Below are 21,293 nucleotides of genomic sequence, written 5' to 3'. Positions count from 1 at the left end.
GAATGACTGAAATATAATAAATATTAGCTATCATTATTATTACTTGTTTCTTTCTATATTAGTCAGAGTCCTGGCAGGAAATAGGTGGAACACGCAAACTAGATAATTTTCCGTGTGTTTATACTAAAGGAATTATTAACAAAATATGTACAGGCTTTAGGGAGACCAATCTGGGACATAAGGTTCCTCTGGTACTAGCAATAGTGGGAATCTTTACTAGCCAAAGTCATGAAAGGATAAGGGGAGAGAGTGATTACCAGAATCTGAAGAGAAAAGTTGTGCAGAGAGTGCTGTCTGATAAGACCTGTCGCCTTAGGTGAAAGGAAATATCCTTAGGGAGGGAGCTGGGGGATTAAAATTGAGAACCCCTCTTTCCTCCTGACTTCTGATCTCCTGCAATTATTTCCCAATGCTGGACTCAACCATAATCCAGACAGGGGGGCCTACTGAAAGCTCATACAGGTCAAACTTCTGGGACACAGTATAAGTGAAGTAGGGTCCTAGAAACAGTACCAGGAGAGACAAATAGAATATATCAGCACACTTTCCATCTAGTCTTGCTTTCCTCTATTCTCTAGCAGCCAAAATGATCTTTCTAAAGTATGAATATGATCTTGTCCTGCCCCCTTTGATATCCTTAGGTGGATCCAGGTAAAATCCATCAGGTAAAATCCATACTCAACATAAAATATACAGTCTAATGATTTATCTCCAGCTTATCCCTTCAGTTTTAACAATTGTTATTCCCCTCCAACTTTCACTGTTGAACCGTATGTAATTAGTTTAAAACCTGTAAGTACATTGATTTCTCTTCTTTGACCCTTTACATGTCCTGAACACAGCCTGGAATGATCTTTCCTCTTCCATTCTCCTTCATTTGGCTAATGCTTATTCATCCCTTATTTATACATAGAAACAAAGAGGTTTCTCCTATCCAGTTAGATTTGGGGATAATCTAAGCTGTTCCTATAGTGATGCTTGTTTGCATCCTAAAAGAATGTCCCTTGAAGGTTGGTATTTGATAGTGGACCTTATGATTTACTTGAGATTCTAATTATAATAGAAGCATAGCCTATAAAATCATGCCTGAAGTTAAGGAGAGTTGAGCTTTTAATGAGCTTTTCAAAATATACCTTCAAAGTGATCCTCTGGGAACAACTGAAGCTTAATCTATCTCCTGAGAATCATGGGATACTAAGAAAGACTTCTAGAACCCCTGTCTTCATGGGGACCTGATGGGTGTCTTGGGAGAAATTATAAGAATGCCTTTTGGAGCAGAGTGTAGACAAAAATCTGCCTGTGACCTACAGACTAAACCAAAACAAATCAAAGATTTTCTTTTATAACTGTACAGTCATCTCCTCTATATCAGATCCAGTATTTTCTTCAAGTGGAAGTAAAATTCACATTATTAAATAGAATTTCTACTGAAATTCTGTTCTCCTTTGTCTATCCGACTGTCTCTTTTCGAAAAACAACCAAACAAACAAAAAATCCCAAAGACTGTCATGATGGAAGAACATTGAACGTGGCTTAAAGGGAGACAGTATCTGTTCTATCAAGATCCAGATGGAAATGCTACTTCTCCATAAACTAAAAATTCTTGTTCAAGAATACATTCCTATGTCTCTAGCTCCATCTTGTGGTTGATTAATAAACCACCCATTCCAGAATCAACAGGTGGATTAGGTAAAGAAGCCATCAGGATATTTACATTTTCCAACAGTTCTTGAACATGTACTTTGGGCTAGGCTCTGCCATAATGCTCTTCAGGAATTATGGTATTTCTTGCTTACTTGTCAGGGGAGATACTATGGTTGTGAAGGTGGTTTTCCCAGGGTGAGCCTTATCCATTGCACTTTGGATATGCTGACCCCTGTGAGTTCCCCAAATGTGGGAAACTTGACTGCATAATTTGTGGTAGTGGGGGACTGCATTAATGCTTTCTCCAATTAAAAAAAAAAGAATTATGGCATTTAATCTTCACAAAAACCCCTATGAAGGATTATTTTTTAGATGAGAAACCAAGGTTAAGAGAGTTTACCAGAGTCTAGGACTCACCTACAATCATACAACTAGCAGAATTAGGACTTGATCAAGCCTCTTCTAGATATTTACTTTGTTTCACAACTGTCAGCTTATACACTAATGCACTCATCTATCACAGTGTTTTTCCCCCTTTATAACACAGCTCTATACCCATCATTTTATTTAATCTACTACTGGAGGGAACTGCATTAGTCCTTTTCTGCAGAAATTTGCATTTTCAAGTCAGTCCATGCAAATTGGATGATCCCAAGGAAAAAATTATTGTTTAAATCATAGGCATTAGATTAGGGACCTAAGTTTGAATTCCCACTCTGCCACTTACTAGCCATGTGTCCTTGGGTAAGTTACTTAATGTCACTGGCCTCAATTCCCTTATTTATTGAATTAAGAACCAGTGGACTCAGTGAACACAAATTTTTGTAAATTAAACTCTGGCTTATTTTTCCAGGAAACCAATTTCTAAAAGTTAATAACTATCAATAAATAAAGTGAACTGTTGGGACCTGATAACTGATATTTAGTAGATGGAAGAACCATTCACATCCTGAATTAAGATGTTGAAGTGCTCACTGGATCTTGGGGAAGTGAACCTTTGAAGGACGTGATAAACAGAAGAGTGTCCCCACCGCCAAATGTCCATATATTAATCCCTGGGATCTGTGAATACGTTAGGATACACAGCAAAGGGAAATAAAGGTTAGAGAAGGTATAAAGGTTGCTAACCAACTGACCCTAAAATAGGGCAATTATCTTGGATCATCCAGTGTTGGGGAAGAAGAAATTTCTTCTGCCCCTTGAGGTTCTTCTAGTTGGCCTAAGAATCAAATTGATATGAGATAGATTTAGTAGGAGAAAAAACTAAAGTTTAATTATGTATGTATGGAGGCCTAATAATATAATTGAGACCTGAAGAAATGACTAAGAAATGGAGTTCTTATGCATTTTAGACAAAGAAATATAAATCTATGAGGAACTGATGGGACAAAGAAAACTTAGGTTTGGGCACTTTAATTAGCAAAGAATTTTAAAAGTATTTGGGATGGACTAGAAAATTAGTAAAAAGTAGCAAGGTTTTTTTATATAGGTTTTTTGGCTTTGAATTCCCTGTCTATGATGAAAAGGACTTCTCTTGACCTCCAGGAGCAGAGAGAGTACCTTCTATATGGGAGATTTATTTCCTGGTTTCCAGGCAAGGGGTCCAGAGGGGAGTCAGAGAATCTCTCCTGCTTTTTCTGTTTCTCCAGTCATTTCAAATAAAAGTAATCAATATGCCAAAGTGGCATGTTTTGGGCCAGCCATCCCTTGGTCCCTACACCAGGTAGGTTCAACTCAATCACAAGGTTCTTATAAGTGGAAGAGAGAGACAGAGGAAGATACAATTATATAAGAAAGGCACAGAGGGATGTAGTGTTGCTTGCTTTGAAGATGAAGAAAGAGGTACACAAACCAGAGAACACCAGCAGCATCCAGAAGCTGGAAAGGGCAAGGAAATGGATTCTCTCATATAGTCTTTAGAAAAGAATGCAACCCTTACGACTCCTTAACTTTGGCCCAGGAAAGCTTGTGTCAGACTTCTGTCCGAAAGAATTGTAAGATAATGTGTTTGTTTGGTGTAAGCGAGGAAGTTTGTGGTAATTTGTTACAGCAACAATAGAGAACTGATAAATATGTGTGACCATCAGCGTGTCCATCAGTGTGTCCAGACTTGCTGTCTCCGATGGTGGTGTGGAAAAAACACAGGATTTGGAAGCTGAAGACCAAAGTTGCCATCCTAGTTCTGGTATTAAATAGCTGAGTGATTATCAGTAAACCACAGCTCTTCTCCGAGCATGTTTATCATGTGGCAGCACCTTCCTCAAAATGAGATAATGGATGTGTAGTTACTTCAGAAATGTAAAGCATTCTATATATGTAAGAAATTATTATTTACAGCACCTGATACATAGTTGGGATAAAAAAATATTTGCCAAGTGTGATTAATTATTCTTTGGTAATCCTTGGGAAATGGAAATGTAGTTAGAAAACAATGTGAGGTACTTTGGGAAGAAAAAGAGATCATATGTGGTATCTGCTTCTAAGTTGATTACAACATAACTATGGAGATAACATATTCATTGGAAGATTTAAACAAGAACTCAAAATTTATATAAGACAACAGTACCAAAGAAGTCACAAGTTTATTTATGATAAAGTGCTAAGAAAGAGATGCAAAAATATGTATCCTGAGTTCATACATGGAATGGATGATAATGAGTGTGGGCTGGGAGGGTCAAAGGAGGCTTTTAGAAGGAGGTAGGTATTGAGCAGGATATTGGAATTGTGGTAGAATAATTGCTACTATTATAAACACAAAGTTCTGTTTTTCTACCCACAATTACAGGACTCGTATTTTACATTTAAGACACTGACAGTTCCAATGTTTCAAATGGTATTCTTTTTGATCCTGTTGCTAACATTTTTTCCTTTTTATCCTAAAACAAAATTCAACTTAATAGGAAATTTGTAAGAAGAGTACAAAGAAGACTTCTTTCCCCTGAACCTTTGACAGTAGGTTGCCCATATGATGCCTCATCACACACAAATTACCAAAATAAGGAAATTAACATTGATGTATTACTATCATCTAACCCACAGACTCCAAGTTTAACCAATTGTCCCAATAGTGATACATTTAATTATCACATCTTATTAGTCTTTAAACAAAACAGTTCCATAGTCTTTGATTTTTATGACCTTGCTACTTCCATAAATTATACTCAGTTTGGGTTGGCTGATGTTTCCTCTAGATTAGATTCAGGCTACGCATTTTTAGTAGGAAGAGCATAGAAGTGATGCTGGGTTTCCTCATTGCATACCATCAGGTGGTAACACTTTCAATTTGTGCCATTACTGATGTTAATTGTGTTCACAAATTGAGTGGCTGCAACATTTCTGACACCAGATGAGATGGTGTATTTTTTCCATACATATATGTATAACAGTAACAATATTATACACCTCAGTAATAGTAGAACTTCATTTGGGTAGGCAGACCCAATTCCAATGTGTAAATATGTGAGAGGGGCTCTTCCCACACATACTTACATCAGGCAATTCCTGAACACCAGCAGGGTGTTGGAGAACTCAACTCAGTTCTAGAGCTATCTGCGCAGAAACAGTACCGGATTCCCAGGTTAAAGGTTCCATCCTACAAGACTGTCGCCCACCCCCAACTGGACGTGGGTTGCAAGACCCAGGCAGGTACCTGTGCTTCTGACCTAATAGCTATAGATTGGAGGGTCCCATGACCTCTCCTTTAGGTTCGATTAATTTGCTAGAGTGGCTAACAGAACTCAGGAAAACACTTACATTTATCAGTTTAATAAAGGATACCATAAAGGATACAAGTGAACAGCCAGATGAAGAGAGGCCTAGGGCAAGGTCCTAAATAAACGAGCTTCTATCCTTGCGGAGCTTGGGGCCTGGCTCAGTGGCAAGTGGAGGCATTCTGGTTCCCAAGCAAAGAAGCTCTCCCCAAGTAAGATGCAAGATTCAACTGAGCAGAGCAGGCAAAGCAGAGCAGAGAGAGCTCTTCTCATCGTTTTTTGTGAGGGCTTTATTGCATAGTCATGATTGACTAAATTATTGGCCATTGGCTGATTCAAACTCCAGCCCCGGCCTTTGGGTGGGGGTCCAAAAGTCTCTCATTAACCCTATTTTATCTTTAAGACTCTGCAGTGTTTTCAGGAATTGTGGATGAATACCAAATATACTTGGGAAACATATATTTGGTCATAAAAATGACCAAATATGTATTTCTTATAACTCATTATATCACAGTGGCATTTGCCAGGTTTCTCCACTGTAAAGTCATTCTTTTCCCCTTCTTAATAAATATATTGTAGGGAGGTGTATTTATTTATTAAAATATATTTGAGATTGTAAATATCCCATTCCTCACCAAATTTTCAACAAGTAGCTTAACATATATAGATGTTTCTTGGTTGGATTAATTATTACTCTTCTGGTTGCCAGATGGTGAGTTTCTAATCCCCTCTTCCCTTCTACATTCATTGTTGGCCTTCCACTGTAACAAAAAGCTTTCTTCTCTTTTTGTATGTATCAGTTTAGATGACGGGTTCTTATTTTAAACAATGGAGTGTAATCTATTGTATGATTATTTATACTGATTCTCAAATTGTCCCTATACTGGTCCTGTGGGGGTTGTGGGAGCCCCTTCAAGCTGGCCTGTGTCCTTTTGAAATGTCTTCATTCTTTGACTACTTCCTTATTTTTGGCATATGAGATTCCAGTTTCATCTTGTACCTTTCCTGCCCTTGGAATCAGTCATCTCTCAAGAAACCCAAGTTCCTTTGAGTGGAAAATGATTTTTTAGGTAGAATAGCATTTAGATTAAGTAGCTCATTGCTATTAGGGTGTCACTGCTCCCAGGCCCTCTCAGTGAACATGGCTTGAGAACATACATATGTATATACACACCCACACATGCATACACATGCACATCCACATCTATAACTACTTCTCTACATACTTAAAAATTATGAGTTCACACCAATAACTACAGTTCCAATCCAACACCACAGAGTTCATTCTAATTTCTGCCTTTCTATAATTCCATAATAACTCCTTTCTCCTACAGTGAGAAACCTGGCTTCCCATTATCTTTAATATATTCACTCATTTGAAAAATCACCCCTGTGTGTAACCAATCTCCATTGCCACCACTGCCCTCACTCCTCACCCTCCTTATTCTGCTTGGACACTCACCCCTTGCCCCATCAGGCTGTGTACTCACCCTCTCACACTGCTCATGCTCCACCACCTCTCATCAGGCTGCTCTTGCACACTTTGGGCACATGTGCCTAACCCCACCTAAGCAAACGTCTTTTAGACATAATCATTCAGAAAGGAAGGCTGACGGGAAGTCAGATGCTTACTTAATGATAGTTATGAACTGACCTTTGGGGGTATGTAAATCATGACATTTGTTACTTTGCACATTGTGTGTAAAAACTAGATTGAGGGTTAGCCACAAAGGAATATCAATGACCTAATTAGTAAACCAGAAGTCTGTTTTAGATATTTGGCAGGCAGCAGGTAACAGACAAAAGAGTAAAATGTCTGGAATTAGAGAACACAGTTTCCAATTTCTGTGTGATTTTGTGCAAGTTTATTTAACCTCTTTTAACCTCAGTTTCTTCATCTGTAAACTGTGAAGAGCAACTTAGGTTGCTGTGAGGGTTAAATGAATTAATGTAAGTAAGATGCTTGGCTCAAAGTTTAGTTACTCAGGAAACGAAAACTACCAATTGGGCTTGGCTTCAACTTGTGTGAAATTTAAACAAACTAAAAGCAAATAATTTATTTACTGATTCCCCTGGAAACAGGACCGATCACTATCTATCCCCTCATTTCCAACATTGACTTTGTATCACATTTCAAACAGAAAATGGAGGCCATGAACTTTCAGACAGGAACTCTATTTTTTTAAAAAGGCAAAACAATGATGACTTCATACTTTATTGTCATTTTGAGCTTTTATTTCATATTATTAATGGATCTCTTTTAAACTTATTTAGGCATGATTTTTTTATTAAAGTATCATTGATATACAGTTTTGAAAGTTTCACATGAACAACATTGTGGTTTCAACATTCACCCATATGTATTATCAAATCCTAACCGCCCACCTCATTGCAGTCCCTGTCCAGCAGCTGTAGACATTACTTGTCTTCTCCGTGCTGTACTGCCTTCCCTGTGACCTACCTATATTGTGATTGCTAATTATAGTGCCCCTTAATCTCCTTCTCCCTCCCTCCCCATACACCCTCCCCAAACTCCTCCCTTTGGTAACTGCCAGTCCCTTCTTGGAGTCAGTGAGTCAGCTACTGCTGTGTCAGGAACTCTTTTTTAAATTCCTGTTCCTTCCTTCCTCCTAAGACATTTAAAATCTTTGCTGCTTCTCTTACCCTCCAGGCCCAATGACAGAGGCATTCCTTTCTAATTTAAGGCTAATGCCTCTCTTCTGCCTTCCTAGGAACCTCACAACTTCAATTGCCCCCTTTATTCCTGCATCATTCATTCATTCATTTAAAAAGTAGTTATCAAATATCTACTGTATACAAGCCACTATTTTTGATGCTGGGGATATGGTGAGGAACAAAACAAAATACCAACTCTTTAACAGACCTTATAAAATAGAGAGGATATATATAGATACAAGCTAATTGACAAATAATTTCATATAATGAATACTGTTTTAGATAGAATGGTAAGAGAATGCCTCACTTAAGAGGTGACATTTGAGCTGACATATGACTGGAACTAGCAATGCAAAATCTAAAGGAAGAACAGTCCAGGCACAGGAGAAGATGTAACAGCCTTAAGACAAGAACTACCCTAGTGTGTTGAAGGACATTAAAGAAAGCCAGTGTGAATGAAGCAAAAAGCAGAATGGTAGATGAGATTGTAAACATAGAGGAAGAACAGAAATCATAAGTGAGCCTCATAGGCTATGGCAAGCAGCTAGATAAAATTACTCAAAGTGCAAAGAAAAGCCACTGGTGGGTTTTATAAATGGTATGATCTGATTTCTGATTTAAATTGTTTAAATATCATTTTGTGTCTTCACATGGCCCCTTCCAGGCAGAGTCTCAAAATCCGTGTCTTTAAATCAGAGATGAGGAGCACTTAGTTGATAGAATAACCTTTTATTTGCCATAAAGTATTTTTTATAGTCATTTCTATTTTATTTTGAAGTTTGAATGCCAAATTCTTCCTAGAAGTATGTTTATAGTACAGGAGAAAACTATTTTTTATGGTTACACAAATTCCTGGGTATGTTGTACAGACATTTGGTCTCCCAAGAGAAGACTCTGTAAGAACATGCCTACTTCTTGACCTCAATACAAAGCTATCAAATGTGGAGAGCAATCTGTGGTAGAAGGACATTTAAGTTCCAAAGGTATGTTTAGAAGCAAGGGCCCAGGACAAAATTCTAAAGTAAACAGTAATTTTTATTGTTTCCTTCCTCCTCTTTCTGTGTCTTTCCCCCCACATTTAGCAACTCTTAACCCATCCCGGTTTCAGTGTGATGTCAGGTTACCCACAATATGCTTCAAAAGAAATAAAATAAATCCATTCACAAAATTATGCTAGTTTTTCACTCCTTTCAAGTATTATTGACATTTAAGAGGAGTTTTAAAGAGGACAGGAATCACTAATGCGGGAATTTTAGACATTAAAATAAGACAGATAATTTTGGGCTTGAGAATTTAATGGGCTCACAGCACTCCCAATCTACTCAACCCTAAAATCAACATCCCACACTTCTGACTTATCCTGACTCTTAAATATAAAGGCAAGTGATGGGGTTAATAAAATAATTTACCTTCGTATTTTTAGAAATAGAGCTCAGATTTGTCCCTCTGGGAGGCAGACAGCCATTGCATTGACTAAAATAACTTTGAGAGGCAAGTATCAAATACAGAAATGAGATGTTTTTAATTTTCATGATTTCTGATCCCTTATCAGAAAAATAAGGAGAGAAGAGTCACTGAACCACATACGAGTGAAATTGGTGAGGTAAAAATGAGGAGTATAGGGTGGCTGAAGATGGAAAAAAGGCACATAAACACTCAAAGAGAATATGGGTAACAGGCTAAAAATTATAATCTGTGCTCCTCAACTTCCTTGGGTATCTCAAGATCTTTCCAACTTTCTAATCTCTTAATTTCCTATAAATGGTAATAGCTTACTTTATCTGTTTTCTCTGAGGAATACTCTTTATGATAATTATGAATATTCAAATGGAGGATGACAAATTTCCAAATTATTTTAAAATAGGAAAACAGTGTTTCTGGCTTGGAAGTCCTGGCTGCGCCACAGGTCGCTTGTGAGCCTTGCCTCTCTGGGTAGGTATTTCTCTTTATATCTGAAGAGGCTAGATTAAAGTATTTCTGTCATCCCTTGCTGGTTCTCATATTGTATACATCTAATCTGACATTTCTGATGTTTGCTATGGGTAAGAATTGTACTGGGCCAAGCCTCAAAGAGGTATTTTTCCTGTGATATTACATTCTTCTGGTTTTCCTCTTATCTTATCAAAAGTTCCTGCTGAGTCTCTTTTAGGAATTCTTCTCTGTATAAGTTCCTCAAAGCTTGGTCCTTAGGCCTTTTTCTCTTTTCACTTCACAGTCTCAATGTAGGTGATTTCATTAAGTAGGATTTGGTTACCACATATAAACTGATAAATTTCAAACTGACATCTCCAATTCAGGCCTCTTTTCTGTGCTCCAGACCTGACAACCTTCCTTTTGTATGACAAACGATGCCTCAAACTTAACATATCCAAAACTGAGCTTATGCTTTTCTCCTCCCAAAACTGTTCCTCTTTCAGAATTTGTTTTCTGAGATACTGTCACTGTCATTTATCCACCCAGAAAAACAGACACTTAGAGAGTTATACTTGATACCACTCTCTTCTTCATTCTTCAGCATCAAATCAATTGCTGTCCAAGAACAGTCAAGTCTACTTCTTAAGCTTATGGCATATGTGTATACATTTCCATCTCCACTATTGCTCCTCAGATCCAAGTTATCATTTTCTAGTGCCTATATTACTTGAATACCTTTTTAATTGCTCTCTCTTATTTCCCATCTTGCCTTACCCCCTACCATCCAATCTATTTTTTACACATCAACCAGAGTGATCTACTTGGAAAACACTTGTGATCATATCTTCCTGTTTCATTTGTTCAACCATTATTTCATGAGTTCCAGACAATATTCCAAAAGCTAGGAAACCAGTGATACACAATATAGACAAGGTAATAACTTTTTACTCTTAGAAAAGTTCTATAGGATCTTTGCCACCTTCCCCTTTGCTCCCAGATTACTAGTTTGACTATACTGACTTGCTTTCTCAGAGCTTTGAACTAGCCTATTCCTATGCATTCCTATACCAATTCCTATACATTTTTCAAATATAAGCTTAAATGTCTCTTATTTAGAGAAACTCTCTAGGTCTTTTTGTATTTCTCCTTCTAGAATTATTCAATGATAAATTTAAATATTTATGTGCTTATTTACTCTCTCCCCCACCAGTTCTCTTGTAAGCTCCAAGAGAGCAGGGAAATTTTTCATTCATTTATTAATCTCATTTCCACTGCCCTGCACATATTAGGAGCTTAATTTGTTGGTTGGATGAATAAAAGAATACCTCACTGTAGAGTATTATCATATCTCTAGAGTTTGGTCACCTTTAAGATTCAGAGGTCTTTTTTTATTTATATATATTTTTTATTATGGTATCATCAGTGTACAATCACATGAGTAACATTGTGGTTACTAGATTCCCCCCATTATCGAGTCCCCACCACATATTATAGTCACTGTCCGTCAACATAGTAAGATGCTATAGAGCTACTTGTCTTCTCTGTGCTATACTTCCTTCCCTGTGTCTCCCCTATATTATGTGTGCTAATCATAATTCCCCTTAATCCCCTTATCCCTCCCTTCCCCAATCCCTTTCCCTTTGGTAACTGTTAGTACATTCTTGGGTTCTGTGAGTCTGCTGCTGTTTTGTTCCTTCAGTTTTTGCTTTGTTGTTATACTCCACAGATGAATGAAATCATTTGGTACTTGTATTTCTCCACCTGGCTTATTTTACTGAGCATAATACCCTCTATTCCATCCATGTTGTTGCAAATGACAGGATTTGTTTTCTTCTTATAGCTAAATAATATTCCATTGTGTATATGTACCACATCTTTTTTATCCATTCATCTACTGATGGACACTTAGGTTGCTTCCATTTCTTGGCTATTGTAAACAGTGCTGCAATAAACATAGGGGTGCATATGCCTTTTTGAATCTGTGATCCTGTTTTATTAGGGTAGGTTCTGAGGAGTGGAATTCCTGGGTCAAATGGTATTTCTCTTTTGATTTTTTTGAAGAACCTCCATACTGCTTTCCACAATGATTGAACTACCTTACATTCTCACCAGCAGTGTAGTAGGGTTCCCCTTTCTCCACATCTTTGCCAGCATTTGTTGTTGTTTGTCTTTTGGATGTTGGCCATCCTAACTGGTGTGAGGTGATATCTCATTGTGGTTTTAATTTGCATTTCTCTGATGATTAGTGATGTGGAGCATCTTTTCATGTGACTGTTGGCCATCTGAATTTCTTCTTTGGAGAAGTGTCTGTTCATATCCTCTGTCCGTTTTTTAATTAGATTATTTGCTTTTTGTTTGTTGAGATGCGTGAGCTCTTTATATATTTTGAATGTCAACCCCTTATCAGATATGTCATTTATGAATATATTCTCCCATACTGTTGGTTGCCTTTTTGTTCTACTGTTGGTGTCCCTTGCTGTACAGAAGCTTTTTAGTTTGATCAGAGGTCTCTTTTTAAAGGGAAAACTGATGGGCCACACTTTAGAGATTTGGCCTTTGTTTCTAGTTAGAAAATTCTAAATACTGACTGAATTTAAGGTATTTTTACTTATGGTGTTATTGCTTTGGAGAGTAAAAGAGCCCCGAAACCCTAAAAATGTCACAATGTATTTATTCAACAGCAAATAGTACTGACTGCTTTACAATGTACTGGGAAACTGTGCTAAGGACTCGAAATAACAGGGAGAAAACATTGCTCTGGAGGGCAGTCTAGTGGAGCTGCTTAGTTTAAAATTACAGGTTCTTGAAAAGATGTATGAAAGCAAAAGGGGTATTTGAACAATATTTTTCAATTAATTTCACCTGCATCCCTAGTTCAGGTTTTCACCATCTCCTACCTAAATTGTTGTACATCCCATCTCCTTATTCTCCGCTCCTGCGTTATTTGTCGTCATAGCTTTGTTTTTAAAATACATTTACTTGCCCGTTTCTCTCAATTAGAGTGCAAGCTCTATGAAGGCAATGATTTTTTGTTTTGTTCATGATTGTATTATTCTGTGTCTGGAGCTCGGGCTTCGAAAAATTTAAAAGCTTTATAACCTATTTATTCCTTTTAAATGCCGGGATCTCTTGTCCCATTGTGTCAGTATTGTATCTTATTCATGAGTCAGTTAGTGTTATTTTTCAAGTCCATCTGTTTCAGTGACATTTTAGATGATTGCCCACCAAAGGCTATTACTAGCAGGAAAAAAAGCCTTTGGGAAAAGGGACTTGAGGGCACCAGCCTAACGAGCTGTAGCTGCTTAATAAAAGTTGGCTCAACTTCTGACCAAAGACTGGCAGGAGATCAGGTGAAGCTCAACAGCTATTTGCAGCGTGCAGCTCAGCAACACATCAGGAATTTCCATCCGGCAGCGAAAAATACTTCCGGAGTCCAGTTTTACGTGCTGAGTCACAGCCAAAGACTCCGCCCCAGGCCTGAAGGGGCAGGATGCACAAAATATTTCGTGATTGGAGAAAAAACGGGATTCATTTTCTCTACTCGCTTCTCAGGTTCTCATCGAGGAAATATTTTTCTCTAACCCGCGTAGCACTACCCAGTGACGTTCTCAAGCCAACTCCCCGCGCACGTCACAAACGCGGCCGTGCTCTACAGCCGCACTCCTCCCGTCGTCCTCCCCGCCACTCTGTCCAGCTCTTCTTACTTGCTCCGCCCACCCTAGGTTTCAAGGCGTTCACTGGGTGCTCCGAGAATCCGGCCGGGTCGCGTTGGTTCTTTTTTTCACCGCTCCTATTGGTTGATTACGTGCGCGTGACTGCTCTCTTGCCTCCTGATTGGCTAAAATTAGCGTCATAGGCGGCAGGGCGGGTCAGGGGGATAAGGGAAGTTGGCGAGAGGGAGACGGGGTTGGGGCAGGGCTTCAGGCCTGTCCACCCCAGCGGCTGCGGCAGCTCCATCGCCGACCGCCGCCGCCTCGGGAACGCGGAGGAGGAGGAGGTGGCCCCTGGCGAGCGGGATGTCCATCGCTCCGGCCGGGTGGTGAATGCTGAGGAGAGTTACTGTTGCTGTAGTCTTTGCCACCGGGAGGAAGTTGTGTGAGGCCGGGCGGGAGCTCGCAGTGCTGTGCTCGCGGGAGCAGTGCGAAGACTCAGCTGCTGCCAGACCCTTTCCTGCTGTGACCATGCCTGGAAGAAACAAGGCGAAGTCTACCTGCAGCTTCCCTGATCTGCCGTCCAGCGGACAGGATTTGGGTGAGAGCAGCCGAGTCGCCCGTCTGGGAGCCGATGAATCTGAGGAGGGACGAAGGGGGTCTATCAGTAATGCCGGAGACCCTGAGATCGTCAAGTCTCCCAGCGACCCCAAGCAATACCGGTGAGGGAGGAGGCTTGGACCGGGCGGAGAGCTGGGTGCGGGTCTCTCTGTTCTTTATGCCGTCATTTCTTGTCCCCGTATGTCCCGAAAGAGCAACAGAGGCACACTTTACACCCCAAATGCTTCCTTGGGTGGAGGTGACAAGGGCAATTAGGGGCTTCCCAGCGAGCGTGTCAGGTGGACAACTGGGAAATCTTGGGTTCCGCAAGGAATCGGTGTCAGAATGGGAAGGATAATTAGTGTAATTTTGACATTCGCTAAAGCAAGAATGGAGGTTTCTTTGAGGAAGGCATGCTGGCTGGTGAGGGACGCTTAGTGTTATGAGGAAAGGTTGAAGGAGTGGAGATACTAATTTTGGAGTAGGTATTTAAGAGGCATATTACCCCTATCCATAAATATTTTTAGGTGCTTTTAATTGGAAGAGGGGTAAAACTGATGGGTACAATGTACTACATGATGGTGTAGCCTTCAGTAAAAGAACTTAGGTATCATAGTTAGCCTAAGATAAAGTGTCTTGTTTCCATGTGTTCCTCATTATTAGAATTATTGGGTCACCTCTTCCAAGACTATATTAAAGAAGACTTGGATCTCAGTTCGGTGAACCATAGAAAATTTGTAAGGTTTCTTATAATCCTGAAATTGTCTACTTTTAGTTTATGCCAGAATCCTCTAAACATCTCTGATAACTGGTGGCTTAATCCCCACCTGAATATTTCTTTAAGAGGTAGCCTATGATGTATTTTAAAGAGATTGTGTTGCCCAACAACTTGATTTTACAGGTTGAGAAAATTGAGATCCAAAGAGTTTGCCTCTTACTCAGAAATTCTTACTCAGAATTTTCTTATCAACTAAATAACAGAGCTCTGCTATGAAAACCCTATCCATCCAGTGCACTATTTATGGATTTTTATAAATTTCTTCCTCATACTGACTTGAAAGCTGAGGATTCTAGGTCCCAATTTGTTACAAGCTCTTACAGTGTTAGAGCAGGAAAGAACCTTAGAGAATCTTTTGCATTCCCCAACACCGCATTTGACTGATGACTGAGGTTTAGAAAGAAGTGATTAAACCCCAAGTTTAAGACTGGCCTAATTTCTCCTTCCACTGTCAAGTCTAGAGATTAAACAGTACACAATTCATTGTGCTGTTTTTCCTAGGCTGCAGGGTCAAGAGGTCTTTATGGATGTGCTCAATTTTCTCATCAGAGATATTCTTGTATTAGTAATGTGTACAGGAGCAAATTGAAACCTTGATAAAAGGTTTTTGCCTTCCGTATTAAATGTTCAGTAATAGCTTCAGTTTTTTCTGCCTATATAAAGTCACATTAAAACAGCTAATGCTTACAGAGTATACACTGTGTGTCAAATACTGTCCTGCTTTAGATGTATTATTTAATGACCTCATTTTGGCAAGTTCATTTGACAAGTACTAAGTCCTACTGTGTGCCAGGTGTTGAGCTATCTTATAAGTCTTTTCTGAAACTTCATCAAATGTAACTTAATAAATGACATTTTATTCTGGGTGCTGAGCATACAAAGATGATTAAGACAGTCCCTGCCTTCAGGGAGCTTCAATGTAGTATAGGGACACAGACACATAAAAAAGGTAAAATTAAAGTATTAAAGATTTATAGAAGCCATAGTATTAAGTATATACTAGTTATATTGGGAAATAATATAAAGAGTGGTAAATTCCACCTGGAGAGAAAGTTAGGAAAGACTTCAGAGATAAAATAGTATGTAAGAAGTATTGTTTGAATAAGTTGTTGCATTTCTCTTTATGTGGTCTTTTGTCAAATCATTATCCTCCTGTCTGTTTTCTTAAAGTGATTGGAAACTTCCTTTCCTTTCAAAAGAGCAGGTCCACTTTTATCCATTTTATATACTGAAAGTTTCAATTAGACTTTTAAAGAAAAGACTTTGTTACATTAAAATAAAGGTGGAAAGTCTCAATACTAAATGGTCTTTAAAGACTTACTCAGCCTAAAGCTAAATTCTGTGATTTTTTTGTAACCAGAAACAGACATGAGGCATCTGTAGCCCAATGAGCTGAATTGTCCTTCCAGTACCATCTTAGGTGTTACCTCTGTGTAGTCGTTCTAGGAAGAACTAATCTCTCTTTTCCCCGTAGGTTCCTAGGTTCATTACAGTACGTATCCATCATATTATAATGATACGTCTTTTGAATGTGTGAATAAGCACCAGAGGTGGACTTGGTTAAAGGAATATTATAGTGAAATAATGCCTGGAAAGGTTTGCCAGTGCATTTATTAAGTAATAGGCCGCGGAATTTTACTTCATGTATATGCATAATTTGTATTCAGCTTTTTGAAATGTTAAGCGTACCTTCAGATATAGTCTGCCTTCTTAGAGGTCTGAATAAATGCTTGGTAAGTGTTGATTCCTTCTCTTCTAGAAGGATTAAGGGATTGCAGACTGGGAATGATTGTTCAAATCTTTATTGGTGTGAAGTGGAAATCCTAAAATGGGCAGGGTTAGGGTAGGGCAGTCTAAATAATCAATTATTTTAATAATGAAGATAAGGAAGTTTGGATTAACATAAGTATAAGACATTTTCCGTGTTTAACTGGTTTGTACAAGGACCTGTATTTCTGTGCGGGAGGGGAGAAGAACATGAAAAGGCATATGAACTTCTGAAGGGCAAACCCTTTAAATTTTGGTCAGTCTGTTAGAAATGAGGAGATGTTTATCTTGATAAATTCTCAGTATACTATAGAAAATAATGGATGCATGCCAAATAAGATACAGGTTATTTTTGAACATTTATTATGTTTGAACATTTATTATGTTTACATGAACAGATGCCTGTTATGCTCTGATGAACAGGAGGAGGTTCACAAGCCAAGGGAACAGGACAGCTGCTTTGGGAACAGTAGTATCTGCTGTCTTCCCAAATATTTAGGAGTGGGGTGACTCATTGTTAAACAGAAGCTTTGGGAAATCTCATGCACCTGAGGAACAAACATCAGAGAATACTTTCTTTTGTGTTGGATGGGAAGAACATGGATTTATTTGTTGGTCTTTTCAACTAAAACCCCTGGTTTTAGTTGCTTTTTCAATATATAAGGCAGCAATTACATTTGCAGTATATGTACACAGTAATGATAAGATGGTGGAATCTCAAAGCTACAAAAGAAATAATGTACTTACATGTATATGAATTTTAGGAACTTGACATCATCCAATCCCTTGGCTTGATACCTGAATCCAAAAGTCAATTTCAATTCACCCTATTAGTTTTGTAGAGGCAAACTTAAGTCTTACCTTGTGAGGTTCAAGCTAACTTAACAAAGTGAGTGGCTTTTAAGGTTAAAATACGTGAAATTGTCTGAATACTAATCTGACTTTAATAAATGTGTCTTTGTTACCATTCCTTAGACTGATTTCTTCAGTGTGGGCTGATGGGCTGGTAAGAATAGGCAGAACATTAACTGAAATGTTTCTTTTGGAAATAAGATTTAGCTTAAAAAGATCTCTGTCTTTGAAGAGCTTAACAATGTAAGAGATCTTTTCCTTCAGAGAATTCTAGTCCATTGAGACGCCTGGTAAAGTCCACGAGAAGATAGTAAAGCAGAAATGCATTAAATGTAGTAAGTGCTGGAATGTATAAAGTACGCATTTTAGTCATTTGTGTGTTTAATTTCCCATCTCTAGTTATGTGACCTTGAGCACATTAGTCTCTCTAAGGCTAAGGACCTTTAAAGACACAAAAGAAGAGTAACCCATAAATCATTGAAATTGAAAACGAATAGTCAAGAAGCAGGAAAAAACTAGATAGTCTTTTTTAAAAATGAAGAACCAGTGGAGAATGCTTTAAACAAGGAGTTTAAGGAATGATTATTGTTAGATTATGCTAAGTCAAATAATATAAAAATTGAAAACAGTTTTTTGCACATCCAGTAAATTATTCATCTCAGGTGAAAGCAGTTTTAAAGGAATGGTAGAGAGGTAGAAGCCATATTGCAGTGAGCTGAGTGATGAAAGTTAAAAATTTTAGATAGCAAGGTAGACATTTTTAAAGAAGTTTGGTTTTAAAAGGGAGGGGATAAGAAGAGGTTTTAAAGTAAAGCATTATATGGAGTCACGAAAGAGTTTTTTCAAGATAGAAGAGACATAAGCATGTTTTATTGCCCAAGGAAAAAAGAAACTGGAGAGTTTGAAGATTAAGGAGATAATAGATGGGACAAGATCCTTAGGTGGTAATGAGGTGACAGGATCAAGAATATTCACAAAGGAATTAGTTTTAGAGGGATGGAAGAGAAGATCTCTTTTTCACTGAAGGTGGAGAAAGGTGTAATGAAGAGTGTGGATGCAGGCAGTGAGGTACTGAAAGCATTCCTGCTTTATAGACTTTTTCTGTGAAGTAGGCAATGAAGTTTACTAAAATGGTCCTTTAAGAAGTTGTAGGGGGAATTGTGGGAAACAGGAAGCCTTCAGTGGTGAAGGTTTGAAACAGCTAATGTAGAGGATAGGTAAAGTATACTTGGGAAATATTAAGAGAAGTTGTGGGTTCTTGAGCATGAAAATGACATAAATATAAAGCAATGTTTTAAGAAGATTAATTTGAAGGTAGTAGCTTAGGTCCATAGGATGTGGCAAGACAAGAGAATTGTGTTTTGAGTGGTGTGCACTGATAGACATGGTACTAGTCTTTCTCTAATTGATGCTCCCATTTTCACTTTTCTGTTTTGTTCCCACTTGTTAACTCAATTTAACAAATGTTAGCTAGGCTAAAAACTCAAGTGTGGAGACATATCTGTTTTGTTCACTCAGTGCCCAGCTCATAGTAGGATCTCAAATAATATTTGCAGAATGTATAAATGCTCGAGTGCCCATATGCCTGGTATTTTCATGGAATTCTGGGGGATAGTCTTCAAGAAACTTTCAAGATCAAATTTGTATCCTGGCCAGATATAAAAAATGATTACTTGGTTTTTAGAGAAAACTAGTGTGAATAGGCAGGTTACAGAAGAAAAAATATAAATTATACAAATAGTAATAATATGTATGATAATATTGTATATTTAACTCACATAGAAACTTGTGCTTGGCACATAGTAAGCACTCAAATGTTAGCTGTTTTAATATGTTCGCAATTATTAAGTGATATATGCAGCACTGTTTGTGATAGCAAAAATGGACAACTTTATTGTCCATTGGTTGGCTAAAGATGAAGTTATGCAGTTCTCTAATGAAATAATATATAGCTTAAAAAAAGATGGTTTTATATGTTGATATGGAGAGGTGTCTTTTGATTTATTGTTCAGTGAAAACAGTTGCAAACCAAAATATGTTGTATAATTCCATTTTTAAAAAGAACCACCCCCCAAAAACCACTTCCCATTATATTTACCTGAAGTAAGATTTTTTTGTTTAGATATGTACAGAAATGATTAGGAATGACACTTAGCAAGGTTATTTCTCTAGGGAAAGAAAGGAGAGATTTGAATCATATTATTTGCTTTTTAGCAATTAAAAAATATCAATAAATAATTTTATGGTCATAAGAAATTTAGATAGTTTTTAAAATCCCTATAATCATTACACCCAGCATTAGCCACTCATAATATTTTTTATAATATGTTGCTTTTTGCTATGCACTTGTCATTTAAGTATTTTGAAAATGGTAAAATACCATATTTAATGATGTCAGGAAATTTTTCCTACTGTTTTCCAGTATATTTTTGTCTACCTAGAAGTCCATTGTGTAGCCATGATTTAATCATTATCATTTTACAGGATATTTAGCTTGTCAAATTTTTTTTACCTAATAAAGACTGTAGTTCCCAACTGAATCCCTTGAATGTGGACCGAGTCATAATGGGTTTGATAGATACATAGGGTAACCTCTGGTGATGTGGTCTGTTTCTATTATATTTTTTAATTGGGAGACCTTGTAGGCAGAAAGATAGTTTATTCTCGGACTTACACTCTGACATAGTTCTCATGTTCATATTGTTTCCCTGAAGAGAAAGAGAAGTCAGTATTTAAGACTATCCAATTTACAAAAAACAGAGCAGTTTATAATCCTTTTTTAGTTTGTTTCTTGAGGCAGGGGACTAAGTTATATGGTTGAATGAGAATTCAATTGTTTTCAGAAGGGTTGGAAATAGATTATAGTTTGGAAAGTTCACTTGATCCTCTGGAGAGGTGTTTAGAGTTCTTTATTACCAACAACAACAATAGTCTTCCTTACAATAGCCATTATTTTTGAGTGCTAAATGTATACTAAGTACTGTTCTAAAGAATTTACATAGAAGATTTCATTTAATCTTTGCAATAACTTTATTAGATGGTGCTCTTACTACATGATAGCCTAAAATGCTATCCTGTGAAATCACATTACTGAACAGGTATGGAGCTCTAGTTTAGAGTGTAAATGGATAGTGTTCTTTCACTTCTTTCTAAGCAGACTTCTGACCTTGGCAGATAAGGTCCAAGGCCATCCATTTTTCTGTTTCTTAACTTACTAGCTTCATCATCTGTTGTGCAGTTTTGTGCTCCGTTTCTTGGCACATGCTTTACTCCTATGGTCATACTTGCCTTGCGAATTCAAGCATTACATCCTTAGTGAATCCTTACTAACCTTTTTCCTTCAATATTCCCTGCCCATATGTGAGTTATTCACACTTTTGTGTGCCCCTGTACAATTTTTCCCAAGCTATTTCATATTTTTTTTAAGTTCAGTTTGTCTTTCCTGCCTATTATGCTGAAATTTTTGTAGGGAGGGACTTTGAGCCTTTGAATGCCTTCTCTTCTGTTACTAATAAATCCATTGTCTGTACTTCTGTATAAGACCCATCTCTCTATTGTGCTCTAGATCCCATCCCCTCTTTATTGATGACATCCATCAATTATTCCAGTAATTGTTCCCTTTCTATTCAGCATCATCACTTTCCCCTTTTTACCAGATCATTCCCAGGAGCATACAGATATGCTGTTTTTCTTCCTATCTTG

The 21,293-nt window shown here is 37.8% G+C and overlaps 1 protein-coding gene and 1 non-coding gene across 3 annotated transcripts in view; both read left to right on the top strand.

The window, feature by feature from the left end:
- The first annotated feature begins 1,788 nt into the window (after positions 1–1,788).
- Positions 1,789–1,952, top strand: LOC118973058 (U1 spliceosomal RNA). Its single transcript, XR_005062277.1, has one exon. It is a non-coding gene; the product is annotated as a U1 spliceosomal RNA (small nuclear RNA).
- Positions 1,953–13,816: 11,864 nt separating this feature from the next.
- NRDC (nardilysin convertase) overlaps positions 13,817–21,293 on the top strand; it is a 121,036-nt gene continuing 113,559 nt past the window's right edge. The window contains exon 1 of one of the 2 annotated variants that reach the window (XM_073233917.1): positions 13,817–14,316. In XM_073233917.1, coding sequence (XP_073090018.1) covers positions 13,988–14,316 — 329 coding nt within the window. In that variant the 5' untranslated portion in view covers positions 13,817–13,987. The remainder of the gene's footprint in view (positions 14,317–21,293) is intronic. The other variant, XM_073233916.1, reaches the window with a different exon arrangement.

The sequence above is a fragment of the Manis javanica genome, chromosome 4 (genome assembly GCF_040802235.1).
Source record: "Manis javanica isolate MJ-LG chromosome 4, MJ_LKY, whole genome shotgun sequence".
NCBI classification, from domain to species: Eukaryota; Metazoa; Chordata; class Mammalia; order Pholidota; family Manidae; genus Manis; species Manis javanica.
This window is presented reverse-complemented; position numbering and strand designations above follow the sequence as displayed.